The sequence below is a fragment of the Chroicocephalus ridibundus genome, chromosome 1, assembly GCF_963924245.1.
Source record: "Chroicocephalus ridibundus chromosome 1, bChrRid1.1, whole genome shotgun sequence".
In the NCBI taxonomy this organism is placed as follows: Eukaryota; Metazoa; Chordata; class Aves; order Charadriiformes; family Laridae; genus Chroicocephalus; species Chroicocephalus ridibundus.
In genome coordinates this window covers 154,492,815-154,511,084 of record NC_086284.1, presented here as the reverse complement: position 1 = coordinate 154,511,084, position 18,270 = coordinate 154,492,815, and the positions used below count along the sequence as shown (strand labels likewise).

Sequence of the window (18,270 nt, the reverse complement as noted above, 5' to 3'; positions counted from 1 at the left end):
TTAGCAGCAAAAAACCACTGGTGTGAATATTGCACCTGCAAACGTTCACGTTTAGTGTTCATGGACCACCAAAGATGCTATTTAAAACACACACCGAGGCATGCTTGCAGTCAGATTTTGCTGTTTAATGGAAGGCTTATCTAAATACCATGGCGTTATGTTTGTGTTTTGTTCTGCCTTTTACTTATACACAGGGGAATAGCCAAGCTGTGAGGCTGCTGCTTTTACCTAGCTATTTTCAATAACTTAAGTCAGCTAACTCCTAGTTTACAAGCCTTGTTGACTTGATGTTTGCCCCAAGAAGGGGGGTGAAGAGCACACCTCGCCTGTGGGATAGGTGACCTTATGGCAAGAAGATCGCTCCCCTATGAGGTTCTGCCTCTCTTGCCAGTAGATCTGTTTTGCAGAGTGGGAAGTGATCAGATGTGATCCATGGAGACTAATGAGAGATTTTTCAAGGTCAGATGTCATGTTTTTAGTGATTGGTTCTCACAACTTGCCGAATAAATGAGAATCTCTCACGTTTGGGTGCATGGTTTCATATCACGTGATAGCCTGGGCACTTCTTGACCTCACTGTCCTCACCTGCCCGCATCTGGTTTCTCCAGAAGTCAGGTTGCCAAAGCACTTTGTCATTTGAAGGGGAGCGATGGTGAAAACTGTGCTCCATCCAGCTAATTTACAGCCAGAAATGATTAATTTGTGTAAAAAAAAAAAATGGGTCCCACAGGTGGTCCCTGCCATTGCAGACATCTGCAGGTGCCTCTGAGCGGGACCTTTGGCTCCTTTGGGGCAGGGTGGTCCTGTGCTGCCCCTCGAACCCTGCAGCACACTGAAAACAAGATTTAGGCCTGGGGGGTCCTGCTGCCGCAGCGGATTTACAGATGAAACTCTAGCTGGGTGTCTGTTACTGCCATTTGCTGTGGTTTGTCATTCCATGCTGGTAGAAATGAGGGAAAGTGATGTATAGTCCTGCCCTGAAGTGGCTTGCAGGAGAAATGGGGGTAAAAAAAAAAAAAAAAAAAAAAAGAAAAAAGCCCCAACTCTTCATGTATTCTCGAATCACGCAGACTGATGTCTTGTCAAAATGTAGCTGCATCAACCCATACTTCAAAGGGACAGGTCAAGTCATGCTAAAATCTCACTTTTCCCAAACTCTCTGGGTTTCAGCTATTGCCTCTATAAACGCTCCAGTGGGAGCAGCGCAGGAATGCACAAGTAAGACTCCTGGTCTGGTAAAGTTAGACTGGCCTGGAAAATGCAGTCCAGGACAGATAGCGCTCTGTTGCTTATGAGTAAGGAATGTAGAGAGTATTCATAAAAAGCATATGTTGTCTGGCCCTCACAGACCCACTGCACCTCCCCTGCCTTACAAAAAAACCTAAGGCATTTGCATAGTAGCAACAACTCGGTGGCTTTGCTGTTGCATCATATATGTCATGGGAGACCTGGAGTCCGTCAGTAACAACTGGAAGGAGTATTGGCCCTTTAGCATGTTTACAGCTACATGCAAAATATTTAGACTGAGCCTTCTTTTCACTGTGTGTCTTGTTGTTTTTTTTTTTTTTTTTTTTAAAAAATGGCCTTTAATGTTAGTGCTTCCAAATTCCGTGTTCAAATATGGAGTCTTCCCTAGATAGAGACACCAAGTGTATGTGTGTGCATATATGTGTGTGTATATATATTTGTCCAAATGTACAGATGCAGTTAATTCTAAAGAGAATTGAGTTATCTTCAACTGCATGTAAGGCAAAAGCCTGTCAGCAGCTGTTAAGCAAGCTGGCTGTAAAAAACAGTGACCAGAAAAATGTGTTAATACGCACTGTCAAACAAATGTCATAACAGCTTGTTATATCTTTTTTTTTTTTTATGATCAACACAAATAATGAACCCTAATTGTCTCATTGAGTCTAGGGGGATGTTAGCTAGCTCATCTTTGCCATCAATGTCTTTATAAAAATGATGCTAGCTTTTTAGACCAGCTTCTTAGTCTAGTCCTAATATTGGTAAAGCATTTAAATAAATCCTTAACCTTCAGTATGTGAAAGTATTTTGAAAATTAAATGGGAATAAATGTACCTGGAAGGCAAGCAGATGCTCCAGCGCCTTACCAAGTCCTTGTCTTGGCTATTCCCAAGCAAAAGCATCTATTCCGTAGTAGAAAATAACTGCCCTTATTGTAAAGCTGCCACGTGGCTGAGACAACCGCAGAAGGTGCCAAGAGGGAAACAGGACAAGTGCTGTACTTCTGATGTTGGCCGCTGTTACTCGCTGCCAAGGAAGCTCAGACCTCGTCTCACTGCAGTAAACTGTACGGGGCGGACACAAGCCTCTCCCATCTCCGTGTCAAGAAGGCTGCCAAGTGCAACCGCATATTTTAAAAATGAGGGAAGTGGTTTCTCTTTAATCAGATAAACCAGAAGTTCAGAGTGATTTTTCACTAATTAGTTTAATAGCACTTACATTAGAAGACTGCAAATCAGGCAAAAAACATGATTTAGAGTATTTGAAAGGTGTCCTGCTATTACAAGACCTCTCCAGCCTAGTAATGGTTTGGTTTTGTTTCCTTGCAGGTTAAACATCTTGCTGGCTGGTATGAACCCTTTCTATTTCCACGCAGTGAATGTAATTTTACACTGTCTAGTGACTCTTCTGCTGATGTACACTTGTGACAAAGCTGTGTTCAAGGACTGTCGACTTGCTTTTGTCACGGCGCTGTTCTTTGCTGTGCATCCCATTCACACCGAGGCTGTAAGTATGCGACACAAAAAAGAACGGTGTCAAAAAAGCTAAAAATAAATGCATACTTTAACATACTTTAAATCTTTTTTTTTTTTTTAACAAAACCTCTGAGTCATACAAAATACGGTGCTTGTGGTTTTTTTGCTGTGGAGGAGCAAAGGTGAGAATATGCTATATTTAAAATAATTTGCAGGAGTCGTTAAGAAAAAAGTGTATTCATTCTTGCCATCTTTCTGCTCCGGCACTAAATTCTAATTGACGGTCCTAATCAGCGATGCTGGGAATAAACGGACAGTCATTCAGCTGATGAAAACGTCGAGTTGTCTGAAACCAAAGACCTCGGTGAGGCCACGCTGTCCTGCTGGGACATTGTTGCATGCCTTCAGTCATCTCCTATAGTCATCAATTTAAGGGACAAAAAGTGAAGGGGGGAGCATTAGTGTGTATTCTGGAGGAGATGGCTAAGATAGAGGTGATGTGACCCGTGGATTAATTTATATTGATTTCAATTAAAAGCCAGGAGTATCATCTTCAGAAAAAACTTGTTAGCTTAATAAACGTCACGGTAAGTTTACAGAGCGACAGCTCATATTGGACATTTTTCTGTTTGTTATAAGGAAGCATTTAAAGACACAGTCACGCTAAAACTGCAGTCCGTTAGCGTCGGGAGGTACTTCTGTGGATAAAATGAGTCTTGCTGTCTTTGAGGAGGAAATGTAAGGTCTAGCTATCCCTACTTGAAAAAAGAAATGCGCTCGTTAGCTCGGATACCATTGACATCACACGCTCTCCTTACCAGCCTTTGTAAATGAGGGAGGGAAACGGCTGGGGCGGCTGAGAACTTTTGAGGAGAGATTACCTTAATAACAAAAAGCCACGAGCTTTACAGTTACTCCCTGTGCTGTCTCCTGTGAACTAATCAGTGAGGCTCCTTTTGATAATACAGCTTTATATTATAAGGGAGGTTTTAGAAGAGGCACTCTTTGAATTTATTTTTGTCTGGGTCAGAACTTAAAAAGGTTAAAATAAATGCCAGAGCGCTGAATATAGCTTAATTATGTAATCTCGAAAGAGGCGAAATTTCAAAGGGCCTTTTATTTGCTTTATGGGCAATTTTTAGATCTTTATGAAATGGAATATTGAAATAGTTTGTAAAAAGAGTGTTTATACATTCTTCTTCAGTATTCCCTTTCTTATAAAAAGATTTGGTTAATTAATATGTAGAAAAAAACTCTCATAAACTCAGCTTATTCAGAAAGAGAATAAATTACATACCACTCTATCACTTTTTGGTGATAAAGTTCATTCAAATATTAATTATTAATTCATTCCTGTATACTAAGTCTTCTCCAAAGAGTTGCTCTTTCATTAGTGTTTTTTTTTCTTTTTTTAACAAATCTCAGTTCTGGGAGCTGGCTGCATTTCTCATTTGAGCCTTATTATACAACATTAATACAGATCCCTAAAACTGGCATTTCTCTATGCAACTTTATTAATATTTTAATAAGAAAGTAAAGAGTGACTTAGCTGTTGGCTTACCCATTTGTTTTGCCAAGTGAGAAATGCAGCAGACAAAACTGAGCATATCCTATGTTAACCAAGTAACATTTCACTATATTGAGGGAGGGTAACACTGAAAGATAAGAAGCTTAAAATAGCATCAGTTAATGGGGATCGTTGAAACAGTCACTGAATGTGCATGCCTTTTTATATACGTGCTTTTACACCTGTGTGTCTCTTCTCCTTTTAGGTAACAGGTATAGTAGGCAGAGCGGATGTCCTGGCCTGTCTACTCTTTCTGTTGGCTTTTCTCTCCTATAATAGGTATGGATCCTTCTCATCAGCTGTGGTAATATCACATAATCATAGAATTGTCTAGGTTGGAAGGGGCTTTTCAGATCATCAAGTCCAACCATCAACCTAACACTGCCAAAACCACCACTAAACCATGTCCCTCAGTACCACATCTACCTGTCTTTTAAATATCTCCAGGGATGGTGATTCCACCACTTCCCTGGGCAGCCTGTTTCAGTGTTTGATAACCTGTTCCAGTGTTTGATAACCCTTTTGGTGAAGACATTTTTCCTAATATCAGATGCAAATCTCCCCTGGTACAACTTGAGGCCATTTCCTCTCGTGCTATCACTTCTTCCTTGGGAGAAGAGACCGACCCCCACCTCTCTACAACCTCCTTTCAGGTAGTTGTAGAGAGCGATAAGGTCTCCCTCAGCCTCCTTTTCTCCAGGCTGAACAACCCCAGTTCCTTCGGCTGCTTCTCATAAGACTTGTTCTCCAGACCCCTCACCAACCCCGTTGCCCTTCTCTGGACATGCTCCAACACCTCAATGTCTGTCTTGTAGTGAGGGGCCCATCATGAGATGCTCTAGTTGGAGGAGAAGACAAAGGGGAAACCTTTCAGTTTTTGGTTGTTGCTGGAAGAGGTGCTTCCCGCAGCACTGCCGCGTGGAAGCGTCCTGGCCCCAGCTTTCAGCCATGGTGCATATAAGTGATGCTTATGAGAACAAAAACACAAAAAAAGAAGTCAACATTTAAGGTCCCCTCTTCTATTGACATCACAGCTGACCATACACTAAGGGAGGGCTTGTAGAACTAAAAGTTATAAAGAAATGTTTTTGACTGAAGGCAAATTGTCTGTATGTAGAGTGAAGAAAGGATGGACGCATGCCTGCCTTTGAAATACATGCTGTGACTGTGGGACTCCAAAATACCTGGTCTGGGAGAGTGAAGGATTGCGTATAGAGAGTTAGTCACTCTTTTCAGATGGAAACTTGGCGCCATTTGCTGGTCTGTGTCCTAAAACTGTGACTGAAAAAGAATAGATAAAGAAATAGCTTTACTCGATGGGGTTTCTGCCCCTTTTGCATTGCTATTTCATTTAGGAATAGCACCACGTCATCGTGGCCATGTGGAAAAACTGTTTATATCCCTCTTGGGCTGTTTGCTGCAAATCCGCGCAGCTGTTTTCATCAGAAGGTTTCAAAGGCGTAAAACTGGTAGTGACCCTGCAGGGTCACTTCAGCTAGTTTGATTTTGGTTCTTTCCTACCTTCTTCCCTCTCATACAGGCTTGCTGCCCAGTCCAGTAACGGTTGGGACATATCTTTGACTCAGGGGATAGGTGGGTGGGATGGAGGAGTTTTTGCTTGCATCGTGCATTTTGTTACAGAAAGAGAATTAAGCATGTGTGTTCTAGATGACCGAAAGCAGGTGTTTTTCTGCCCTTTCTGTCTTTATACTTACTCTGCCTTCCTCTGACTGTTTCAAGCCCACTTTATCTTTCTGCTTGTCTTTTTTGCCTCCTCTGCTCAAATTCTTGGTGTGCCTCTCAATATTTGCGTCTTCCCTTCCTGTCCTGTGTGTAAATCTTTCCTCATTTATCAGTGAACAGCGTAGATTGCTCACGTCACTTATTACCAGCATCTTAAGAAATTAAGGAAAAGTGTCTCAGTATTTGTGTGTGTGGTAAACGTGAAAATAACAGAGAAGTTAAAATATTTATGTCAAATCTATTTTTCAGGAGTGTGGATCAGCTTTATGTTGGGGAACATTTCCCTCCCACTGCCTCCCCATGCTTCTTGCTGCTTAGTTTATTCCTTGGGACGTGTGCAATGCTGGTGAAAGAAACTGGAATCACTGTGTTTGGTGTGTGCTTGGTTTATGACTTCTTTTCCCTCTCCTGCCATGGACTCAAACCGTAAGTAAATTGCTGTGCTTTTCAAGTGTTGCCACCTGTGTGTGCAAAATATATATTATTATATACAGCACTGTAGGAGATGGACTTGCCCCGCTGAAATAGAAGTTTGGATGGCACTAAGGTTTCATTCTGTATTTTATTGCTTTTTTTTTTTGTTACTCTATTGCTGCCTGATAACTTCTCCTGGTTAGATAGACCAGATGTGAAGAAGTGATCTCTAAAATGCTCGGTTCACTCTGGCAAGACGAACATTCATTTTTTCCGTGGGAGTTCTGACTGAAGCATTAACAGCTTTAAATTTCTCTGGCTTAACTCCTCCCGTTTGCAATGTCCGCTTGATTATTCAGTCACAATGTCACGGTTGTAGAAATATCATATGATGTTTAGTAGCAGAATCAGGTTTGATCCTTTCTGTCCTTACAGAATGGAAGAAGAGGGAAAATATCCAGCCAGTTCTGGAATGATTGGGATAATTAGCAGCTCTCAGCAGTCACTGGAGAAAAATCAAATACTTTAAAGTTTTTATGCCTCACCCACTAAGTGTCCCAAATAATTATGCTATTCTGTATCTCCATTAAAAGTCAAAAGTCTTGTGTTTGATAGAAGCTGGTTTTTACCCATTTTTCTCCCAAATCATACCTGGTGCAGATCTATCGATGACTGAATGTAAGAGGTTGCTGGCACTGAGAATGGGAGGTCTCGCTCCTGCCATCGCTTCTCCTGCTCCCACCGGTGCTGCCCCACAGCAGCTCTGGAGCCTCTCACACCCCTGTGGGAGATAGCATATCTAGGTTATAAAAAAGGACACTGAGTTCATGTTTCTGCAGTAGTGAATTAAATCAGATCCCAGGTCCGGCACAATGTGAGAGCGGCAAATGCAGAGGGGAGAAGAGGGACTCTCCTCTTCCAGGAGCATCCTGGCTTCCTTCCCATTTCAGACCTTCCTCTAGGACCTAATGGGGGATGGACCATCTTTCAGGACCACCTGCCCTCCCTCCGACCCCTCTATCAGCAGTAGCAATCAGAGGGCAGCTACAATGGGTCGGCAGAGGATTTCTCCTATTTTGACTGGATAAGTAGTCCATAATGGTGTAGCTGGTGGGCAAGTAGCCAGCGAGGAGTTTTCTGGCGACTGACAGCCGGCATGCTTGTTAACCCTTGTGTTTACAGTCCGCCAGGTGTGTTCCACGAGCTGCTTTGCTAAAGGTAACACAAATGTTAATTAATTGGGGGGAAAAAAAACCTGTGTCGTCCTCCTTCCCCTTCCCCTCAATCTCCCCCTTCCTGTAGGTTCACTTTCCAGTGGCCTCTTCAGGTTATTTCTTTGCTTCAGTGGCATCCAGTTGCCCAGTTGTGGCAGTTATTGAGCTTGCAGGAATGAAGCTGTGTAGTCCAGCATTTTCATAGTTGCTCTGGTTTCATGTATTGTGCGCTTTTCTGCCGGTGGTGCTCAGGATTTTATGACTGTATTTGACTTTTTTAGGGGGGAACAGAAAACCAGCAGGCTTCTACATGCTGCTGAAACTCTTGCTTCTTCCTCCAACCTGTACAGATTTATTTTCTATTTAAATGAGGCAGAATACCAATTATTTTTTGCAGGAAAAAAAATAGGAATGGCACCATATTCTTCCTCACAATGCTTCCCATGTTACGAGAGGTCCAGAGAACAGCCTGAGTGCTCATCTTCTGTTGCTGTCGGATCTCTTTCTCTAGATCTGCTTAGGAACAAATAAATCCTGTCTTCCCAGCCACGCAAAGACTTTGTATTTTGGATTAAATATACGTCTTCTGTTGTAGTTAGATACCATGTTGTGCTGTTTTCACTATGTTCAACCTTTATGATAAGTAAACGTGAAAAATAAAAATCTGTAAATCCTTCTCTTTCCCCTCTTTTTTTCCCTTTTCTCTGCATGTGTAATCAGGAGAAACGGGGGGATCCACCAGAGACCTGCCCGTCAGCCTGTGGCTTCTCCCTCTGCCTCGCTGCACATCCCTCCGGCCAGCCGGGAGAACGGGAAGCATCGCTTTGCTCACCGGGGCACCTGGAGCTCCTGCCACCCGGCGTCGCCTGAGGGTGGTCAGCGAAGCGGTGGCCTTTCTGTGCCCAGCAAAGCCATGTGGGCCATTCGGAGGTACTGACGTTCTGCTGTGGTGTAGCTTGCATCCTACCTTAAAATGTCAAGGCACTCACTTTGTTTTAGCCATTTTTATCCTGAAATGCGCCGTAATTTTTCTTATGCTACTGGAAGGCGAAGAGAGGAGAAGGTGGAAGGGGGAGGGTTAAGGGAAGAAAGAGGAAGGAATCAAAAAGAGCATTTCTTCTGGGAAGAGGAGAATATCTAATGACTATCCACATCCTGAGACTTTCTACCCTGATGTGATGTTGGTGGACAGTGCTCTCCTTCCAAGCTTCTCCAGGGAGAAAGTCAAAACTGTAATGCTAGTTTGAATGGGAAGAGGGGGAATATGCGCATGTGTACCATAACGCCTGTAGCGAGGGAGTGCAGTGTGAGCAGGGTATTACGCGTTATTGCTATATATCTATTACCTACATGTGTCTGTAGGTATAATTTCTGCATGCGAGTATACATACATATAGAGAGGTGTGTGTAGGCGTATTTACGTAAATATATGAAAACAGGGGTGATGCCCGCTTTTGCTTTATGCCTAAGAACGTACACATAAAGGTGAGAGCTGGGCTCAGGCAGTAACAGGAGGATTTTCACCGGTCGCGTCCAGCAGTTCTCGGCACGTTCCTTGTGCACCTCACTGGGGAAGGGAGGGCTCTGCAGTAACTCAGGGCCGCGCTCTGGCACGGGACAAGCGCTTGGCTCCTGTATCCCTGTGGAACAGCACTGACTTGGTAAAAGTGTTTAAGGGGTTGTGACTCAGCAGGGGCCCCATGGATCTCTACCAGATTGTGGTTTGTGTGGTTTTTTCTTTTTTTTTTTTTCTTTTAACCTTGACCTTTGTACAATCTCCCCGGTAGCCCTTGCCCAGCTTGCCCTTCGTTGCTGGCTTTTGGTTTTAACTACAAAACACTCGCAGTATGATTTAATTTGCAGACCAGTGATAATGAATTGCCCCACACTACCTGTTCCTTGGAGAGAGTGTTTTGTTCCTTAAATAGCTCAGGAATTACCTGATGCAGTTCTGTGATCATCTCATAGTTGACACCTGAACTGGGCCCCATTCAGCACTCCTGAAAAAAAAGGAAAGGGAGTCTTTTATTTCCACCCCTAACACCCCTTAACCAGTTCAGTAGGAGCTGATTGTTTGTTGTTTGCTTTTGTTTTGTTTTTTTTTTTTTAAATGATCTTCTTGCTGCATCAGTGGCGATGGCATATAGGCATTACATGAGGTTTGTAACTTCTCAGATCAGAGGCTGTTTCTTCTGCCTGTAGTTTAAATGGTTCAAGCCACTTGAGAGCTTTGGCCCTGCAGGTGTTTTGTCTGAATGGCCTGACTTGGGGATGCTTGGTTTTTTTTAGTTCTGTTTTAAGTGAGGACGGAAGTGGGTTTGGTCGCATTGCCTCTCTGTGTGGGAATGCGTGACACAAAAATGATAAGGATGTCAAAGGTTTTTCAGAGTGGGTAAGTGCTAACTGCTCTGGCATGGAGACTTCTCTGGCTGTTGAGAACAGCTTCTGAAGTTGTTTGTTTTGATTTATTTCTTCTCCTGTATCCCCAAATGAGTAGAACAATTAGAAAGTGTGGGTGACCCTGGTTCCTTCTGATACGCCAGGCCAGAATGGGCTCTCCAAAGGCCTTGTTTAACGTCCTGCCTCTAAAGTTTAGGACCTGGTGGGGAGGAGTAACCTGAGCATGACATTGATGCAGCTGCTGTTCCTGGCCTTTGCTCTTTTCATGTTTCTCTTAACGCTTTTGTTCTCCTTGATACTTGTATTTGTTTCCATTTTCCCTTATGGTTACTATTATATAGTAAGATATAAAAAATATCTCCTGTCCGGCTCCATCCATTGTTCTTTGTTTCTTTTACCCCTGTTTCTTTCTTTCTTTCTTCCTACTACTCCATTCCCCCCTCCTTTTGCTTTGTAGTTTTTCTAGACACCCTCGCTCTGCCCCCACTTTTGGGAACGTCCCTTTCTTACACTGAGGGGAAAGCCTCTGGTTTTCCAGGCTTTTCAGGAGAGGCTGCAGTAGTTGTGTTGGAAAGACCGTGCACGTGGGATGGCTTCCGAGGGAACTGGGCCATGCTGCCAACTGGCATTTGCTTTTCGGCAGCTGCCTCTTCAAGTGTTGTAAAGGATTTCTGCATGTGGCAAATCAAGCTCTGCATGTACATAGCTGCTTTTTTTTTTTTTTTTAAGAAAAAAAAAAAAGGAGGCTCTCATGGTATAGGTGTCTCAGGTTCTCTTTTCCAGTGACTGACTGTGTGCAACGCACTTACAACAACCTGTTGTGTGATGGTTTGCAGTGGGATGCCCAAAGCAGAGCTGGCTTGGTCCCAGCGGCTGAGGGGGAAGCCTGCTGCTGTACATCTGTGCGAGAGCTGTGCCTGAGAACAGCGGGGAAAAGCCTGGCGTGGGTCAATGGATGCTCCTTTGAAAGAAACTTCTGTAAAACACTGTTAGCAACCTTCTTTGCTATTTTCTGCCTGAATTCCTGTTTCCTCTGAAGGTGGGATAGGGCCAGATAACTTCTTGTTGCATGGAATGATAGTCTCATAGATCCTGGGCAATTTGACCAGTACCTGCTTGTCTAACGTCAACTTTTGCTGGTCGCTATAAAGAATGAATGTGCTGCTGCAGTATTCAAGAGATCTCAATTCTCAACCACGTGGTTGCATGCTTGCGGTAGTGTGGAACAGCAAGATTAAATGTATTGCAGCTCGCTGACTCTCAAAATGATGTTCACATCACCTGGAGGTCTGTGGACCACTACCCGATCGTATGACTGCAGCCTTCCTCCCATTTGCTGACTCCTCTCATAGGACAGATTAAAATAGTTGAAATACTTTCTGCACACAGTCTTTCTCTAGTGCTATTGGCATATTATATGATGTGAAGTAGGAATCACTCAAGGCAATTGCTCTATTAAAATACAATCCATCTTTAAAAAAAAAAAAAGTAGATCCTTGTTGTAGCTGAAAAAAGAGAAAAGAAAAAAAATGAAGTTGCTGTCGAATATACAAAATTAATTACACAATTTCTCCTCTGTAATCGATGTTTCTCTGACTCATGTAGGTCTCTTCCATGGTAAAAGGGAGGGGAAAAGATTTTAAATATTTCTAAAACCCTGAAGTTGGAGGTGGATTGGGCATAGTGAAGAAGCTTCAGGTACCTTATCTAGTGCACCAGGTTGCGAGTTGTAAGGTCTTCATTGGAGTAAAATAGTTGTGCATTGCTTAATCTGTACTTTTAAGTACTTGTAATGTGATTAATTAGGTTTCTATTTAATAATAATTTATTATGTATCTTGCTAGTAGAGCTAACTGGAAAATGCAGGAAAATGTAATGGAGGAGTTAAGGGAATCAGTCTAATTAGCAGTAACTGGAGCTAGTTATGTAAATTCTTGGTGCAGAGAGATTTCTGTTCTTTATTGGCACTTGCTCTTATCTTCAGCTATCCAGTGCATGTGTGGGTTGCAGTTCTAGGTGCCTTCAGGAGTAAGGAATGAGTTAGTCTGGATGAAACTGTAGGTTTTATCACCACCATGTATTGCAATTTTGGGGGATGCTGGCATATACTACTGAAATGAGATAACTAGTGGGGTTTTTGGGGGATGCTGTCATATACTACTGAAATGAGGTAACTAGGATCTCTTATGAATTTGATCCATCTCCCTGAGTTTTAAAACCTGAAAGAGGCTTGTGACTGTATGTGCCCTCCCATATGGCACAAATGGAGAAGAGCAGACAGGAACTTTCACGTCAGGCTTGTACTTCTGTTTGGGATTAGGCCAGAGCTTCAGTGCTTTCACTATGATGGTGCAGTCACTATGATGGTGCAGTATACATCGTCCTGTTAAAAACCAGTATTAGTGCCAACACCTCATTGCTCACCACAGTGATACTCTATTAGATCTGTGAATATTTTTAACAAGGATGATACATGTAAAACAAGTTGTCGCAGTCCCTTGTGCAAGTTGCGTCCATAGTTATTGTCACTCATTCTTGATTTGTTGAACCCACTGAAAATTGAGATCTTTTTTTTTTTTACTTTTTTTTTAAATTACACAATAGTTACAGTCATGCCATGTCACACGTAGCTCACACTCAGCATTCCAGCCTGTGACCTCCCCCTCATACCACCTAGTCACCCTCATGGTTCTGAGCTTTGAAAATGAGCCTTGGGCAGGCCCACAATCTAAACTTCAGGCATTCTTGAAAAACAAGACTCCTCAATAACTTGCATACTTTTGAAACGGAAATTTCTGTTTCACTTTGGTGACCTAGGAACTGATGTTTTATTGCATCTGCTCTTGGTGTTTTGGCTGGTGGGACTCTTCCCTTAGAATGGATAATGGACCAGTGTTTAATGCTGCCGTTTTCTATCTACGTGAATGTTGTATTAGTATTTGTGGTTTGTTTTTTCTTTAATTTTTTGCCAAGTGACGAAATGAGAGAAGAAGCAGGTGTACTTGGAGCTGTGCCCAAGAGCATCACTTTAAATCTCTGTGTACGTGCAAAAGAGAGTGAAGGAGCTCACTCCTTGTTTGCATGGTGGTATCCAGGCACAAAACCCCATTGATCCAAAATTCGATAAAATCCTTAAGGCCATAGCAGGGATAAATGTGATCTGATGACTAAACCATCAGCAATGTTGTTTCCTTTTGCAGTAGCAGGGGAAGGAAAATGGAAACGCTCTGCAGAACGTGGTGCATTCCAGGGATGGCTGCGCTGGCCCGAAGGCTGATATACTGTGAGGAAAAGCATGTTGAGGTCATAACGTATCTTCCCCGTGTCCCCGCGCAGCGTGCGTGCCCTGTTTGAGCTGAAACAGATGCTGTCCTCCAACATAAAGGAAGAGGAGAGGGAGAGCGGGGAGAAAAGCACTGGCACACACAACCTGTGACTACGTAGCAAGTTTTTGGCGCTTTGGCATTTTCTCATTGGGTGTTTCTGTTTCAGATTCTTGTGCAGCAATGATTTATTAATTCTTTTTTTAAACTAGGGTGATGGTATAGCACATTTCTGCTTTAACACAAAATTCCTGTTCAAAAAGCAGAAGTCTCGGCTGCGCTTCTAATGCTTCCTCTTGCCCCCCACAGTGTAATGCTATTTTTCCTAGGTTCATAACCAACAGACGCAGAATAACGTGACCGGTTTCCCAGATATAGGGTTTCGCGTGTGCAAACGTTGCCTTTTCTTGAATTTGTTAGAAGAAGTTTTTTTTAGCGAGGCGTGGCTCAGATTATGAAGCTGCCTGGGTTGTAGAAGTGCGAGAAAGGCATTTTCTGTTAGATCTGGTTCAACTTTCTTAAACTGTAGTAAGTCGTTCTTAGTTGCACTCTCACACTGAAGGTCAGTGGTGGTTGCCTTCGTAAGCAGAGTACAGCAGTAAAAAGCACTGCATGCCTGGGAGAAAACACTAAGGTAATTATTATTAATGTATTATTTTGGTCTGGAGCCAAGCATACAACAAAAGGAAAACCTGGATACTTGACGCTGGCCTAAAAGGTCCTTGCTTGTTCAAACATCGTGCTGTTGGTAGAGGAATTCCAGGACAGTGGCCTGGTTTGGGATTCAGCCTGTGGTGAAAAAGGCCTGAGAGCCTGGCAGTCAAAATGATTTTCTTCTCTAGGAAAAGCAAAATGAGTAACCTGGAGCATTAAGCAACGGAGCCAGGCTAGCCTTTTCCCTTCCTCTCTCACTGGTGATACCCTGAGGGTTGTGAGGTTTTGAAAATAAAGGAGCGAGCTCCTAGTCTGCGATGCTCTGAGCAAAGATTGGTGTTGGGTTGCCTCCCTGTGAAAGGAGAGAAAAGGAATTGTCACTGGCCATAGGCTGATCTTTTTTTTTTTTTTTTTGGGAAATTGATGTTTAAAATTGAACTCGGAACAGGATGACATGATTTCACCCCAAAAGACAAGTAGGACCCTGAGTCCCAGGGCCTAGGAAGGCACAGCGTATGCTGAAAGATGACAGATTAGATAAGTGTCATTGTTATCCTGGTAACTGTGGGATGCTGCTTCTGTGGTGTTGCAAGCTTTTTTTTTTTTAATTGTAGCAGATTTGCTAAGGCTCTGCTGTTCTTGCTATTTAGTAAGCTTAAGTTCCGCATGAAGTTTGGCCCCCTTTGGGGAGGCGTATTGCGGAGGTGGATTTGGCCTGTGGTTTACTCTGCTCTGAGCTCAGTTCTTTAGACCATTTTTCCATTGTGAGTCTGAGCAATAGCTCTAGCTACTGCTGTGTCAGTGTCCTGTCTTTTTAGGAAATGTTCACTAGCAGTAATACATGAATCTTCTCCTTTGCCTGCAGTCAGTGATAATATTTATTGTCATGCTCAGATGGTACCTGAGGCCCCTAGAAGGCTCTCCTAGAGGCTAGAAACATGCGAGAGGTGGGTGCCTTTATGCTTAAGCCTTGGATTCAGCCAAGGATTTACACGCTCTAGCCTGTGACTGTCTTCCAGAGAACCCTTTTGTAATCTTGGGAAAATAATTACATCTCTCTGTTCCCATGGCGTGTGCTGGAAGATGAGGTGGAGCAATGCATGCTTCTTTTCCACCTCCATTCGTGCAATGTTGTTGGTTTGTTTTTTTTTTTTTTTTTAAGACTCCCCCAAAAAAGCCAAGGACTGTCCCTCTTATGCATGCTTGTGGCATTACGCATCTTAACCTTTGAAATCTGCACTGCTGTTTCAATACAAGTAACTGAACTCGTTGCTTGCTAACTAAAGTTTATTTAAAACCAGCACTGCTTCGGTATGGTGATGACTAATGTTGCATGCACACACCAAAAGACATGTTTAGACATCATTAGGTTGCAAAATTATGCTCTCACCAGGTAAGAAAGGCCTGATTTAATTTTGGCCCTGTTGTGTGTTTATATTATGACAGTCTTTAATTGCACTATCACATAGCATTTTTTTCTCCATGATCCCTGCTCTATTCATTACCCAGAATGGATGGTGCCCACTTAATGAGCAACTACTCAATATTTTGTTTCTTCCTTGTCCAGAGCATGGCCCCATGCCCTGTTTGCTTCATGGTATTCAAGTCCCGCTCTGAGTCAGATTAACTTCTCAGTAATTTCTCTGTGTACAAACTACCAAGTGCTGGTATTTCCTTGCAGTTTGTTCCTTCAGTCCGTAATCTTTTAAAGTACTTTTGGCATAGTTTCTGGATGTGTAATTTCCTTGCTTTTCAAAACAAGGAAGGTGAATAGGCAGAAATTTTAGAGTGGGGAGCCACAGGGGTGTGAACCTTTGAAATGGAAACCTTTGGAATCCACCTCATTGACGTCGGCCGTGAGAGCGAGCAGACTAGCTGGTGGCAGCAGTAGATAGTGCTTTATATGAGTCAGTATTAAGAGATGGGGGGCTTTTTGCCTTAGATATTTGCTGACAGAGGAGGCACGATGGTGTGATGTTCCCTTCCAGACTGGGAGAGGAAGAAACGGCTGCATGTGCAGCTGCTTCTGGCAGCTCCTTCCTTCGTCTCTCCCCAGTTTGTTGTCCTGCCCTGTCTGCTCCAGCCTTCCCTCATCTCTTCTCTTGCTTGCTTCTCCTCAGTTTTGTAATTGCTTCCAATCTTTGCTCCTCAGGCTTTGTCTTTTGGATCTTGTTGCTCTCCCCAAAAGCTGCTGTGATAAACTCCCCCTTCCCAGGGGCCCCTCCTGTAGTCCTAGTCCCAAAGTCCTTGCCCAGGCAGTTCAAAGGCACCCACCTATGTCCTTGCACCACGTATGGTGCACTTGTATGGTGCCCTTGCACCATGCATCTTCCATGTCCTTCCTGCTCCTCCAGCCTTGCGGGTTCTGTCTCCTGCCATGGGACCTCTGCCCAGTGAGGGTGCAGGTCCCTCTGGGGTCTTGCTTTCGGACCCCAGCTGTCAGCACGCACTGTTTCTTTGCTCCCCTCTTTCTTCCCTCCCCGTTTCCTCTTTTCTCCAGCTTTGTGGGTTGGGCTGTCCTCCGCCCCAAACTCAGGAGTTTTCCCTGTGCTTTGCTGCCTGGGTTTGGGGAGGAGGGAGCCTGGAGAGAGCCGGCCAAAAGCCCAGAGCCTGCTCTGCCCTGGGGCTCGGTGTGGTTGGCTTATTTGTGTGGCTCCACTGTTGGCTTACCTGTGTACGGCAAAGCAGGCGCTCGTGCACGCAGTTATTAGAATAGAAGAGACTCGGTTTTTAGTTTAACTTCCTTCGTTGGATCATTTTAGCTGCTATTCTGGGTAGTGTATTTTGTCTTGAGGTACAGTAAAACACCTCTCCCTCTTTTTAAATCCTCCTAAGAGGGAAGTGGAAAGTAAATAATATCCCCTGGACTACTAATGTGTGTTTATATCAAGAGGCCCTGTTTATTTCAGTAAGCAGCAAATAAACTTGAGTAGTTTGACATTTAATGTACATGAAGCCAGAAAAAAGGTACGAGACGTTATCTGATGTTATTTTTCTTAGCTGATGATGACTTAACATGTTTTAGCTATATTTTATTTTTTTTTTAGGGAAGACTTTTTAGTCTTTTAAAGACCCTTTAGACTTTCATTTTTGTGAATTGATAAGTGAAAACTATGCCTGGGACAATGCATAATGCTGCGCAAAACAGAATCAGGAGGAAAAGTTAATGGCTCTTCTTTTTTGTTTGTTTGGTTTTGTTTTTTCCCATCTTGTGAAAGATGCTGGTTGCTTATTCACTCATGTGCACAGGAAGCGTTGTTTTTTTTCCTCTCTCATTAATAGGAGTTGTGTTTAAGCCCTGCAGTTGCTTCATTGTACGTCAGCCTCTTCTGTTCCCCGTGTTGCTAATTGGAAATCCCTAATTTGTAGGTGCAGTCTGTGTGTCCCAGAGCTGACTCACAGGAGACTCTGTTCATTCCCTTTACTTCACAGGACTGCCTGTCTATTCACACAGTTCATGGCAGTCTCATTAAACCAGCGTTTGAAATAGCAGCGTGCCCGTGTTCATTGGCTTTCTCTGAAAGCCCTGTAAACCAGTGTCAAGGAATTAACAGTGGCTGAGAAACAGAAAAACTTTAATGGCTTGCCAGGTCATTTTCCTTGCAGTAAATCTGGGTTAGTTTGACACAGAATGGTTTTTCAGCCACCCAGGAAATAAAAGCAAAACAAAACACCTGAAGATAGATGATGCCCAGATTATTGCAGGTATTTCCCCGGAGCTAATCTAATTGAACAGTCTCTCTCCTCTTACATCTTTGACTTTCAGACACATTTTTGGACATCTAGCGGAAACCTTTTGGCTGTTCTCAGGAGTGAAGGATTCAGCTGTAACTACCTACCTCATTAATGACTGATGCTTTCTGAGCTGGTCCATGTCTCCTTTGTGAACCTGGTGATCACAGCCTGTATTAAGAGAAGGGCAAGAAGCTCTCAGGACTAAGTTATGTGGCTTTAGGTTTTCACAGGCTGATACAAGCAATCATTTGCTCAAAACCATAATCTTACCAAATATTATAGAATCATAGAATGGTTCGGGTTGGAAGGGACCTTAAATATGACTTTAGGTGGATGGTTCCAGTTGTGTGATGAGTGTTACCTTGATTTTTTTAAATGTGAAGTAGCTGTTGAGATTTAATATTTGGTTTAAAAAAGACAAAATCTGTTAGCATGTCTAATGTTTCTCCCATCCTCCCTGTATGCTTTACAAGATGAACAGATCCTTCCCTGACCAGAAA

General features: G+C 43.1%; 1 protein-coding gene across 1 annotated transcript in view; it reads left to right on the top strand.

Moving 5' to 3' along the window:
* TMTC1 (transmembrane O-mannosyltransferase targeting cadherins 1) overlaps positions 1 to 18,270 on the top strand; it is a 151,280-nt gene that overhangs the window by 10,122 nt on the left and 122,888 nt on the right. The window contains exons 2-5 of the mRNA XM_063319125.1: positions 2,574 to 2,751; positions 4,493 to 4,566; positions 6,280 to 6,456; positions 8,379 to 8,588. Of these exons, the coding sequence (XP_063175195.1) occupies positions 2,574 to 2,751; positions 4,493 to 4,566; positions 6,280 to 6,456; positions 8,379 to 8,588 (639 nt within the window). The remainder of the gene's footprint in view (positions 1 to 2,573; positions 2,752 to 4,492; positions 4,567 to 6,279; positions 6,457 to 8,378; positions 8,589 to 18,270) is intronic.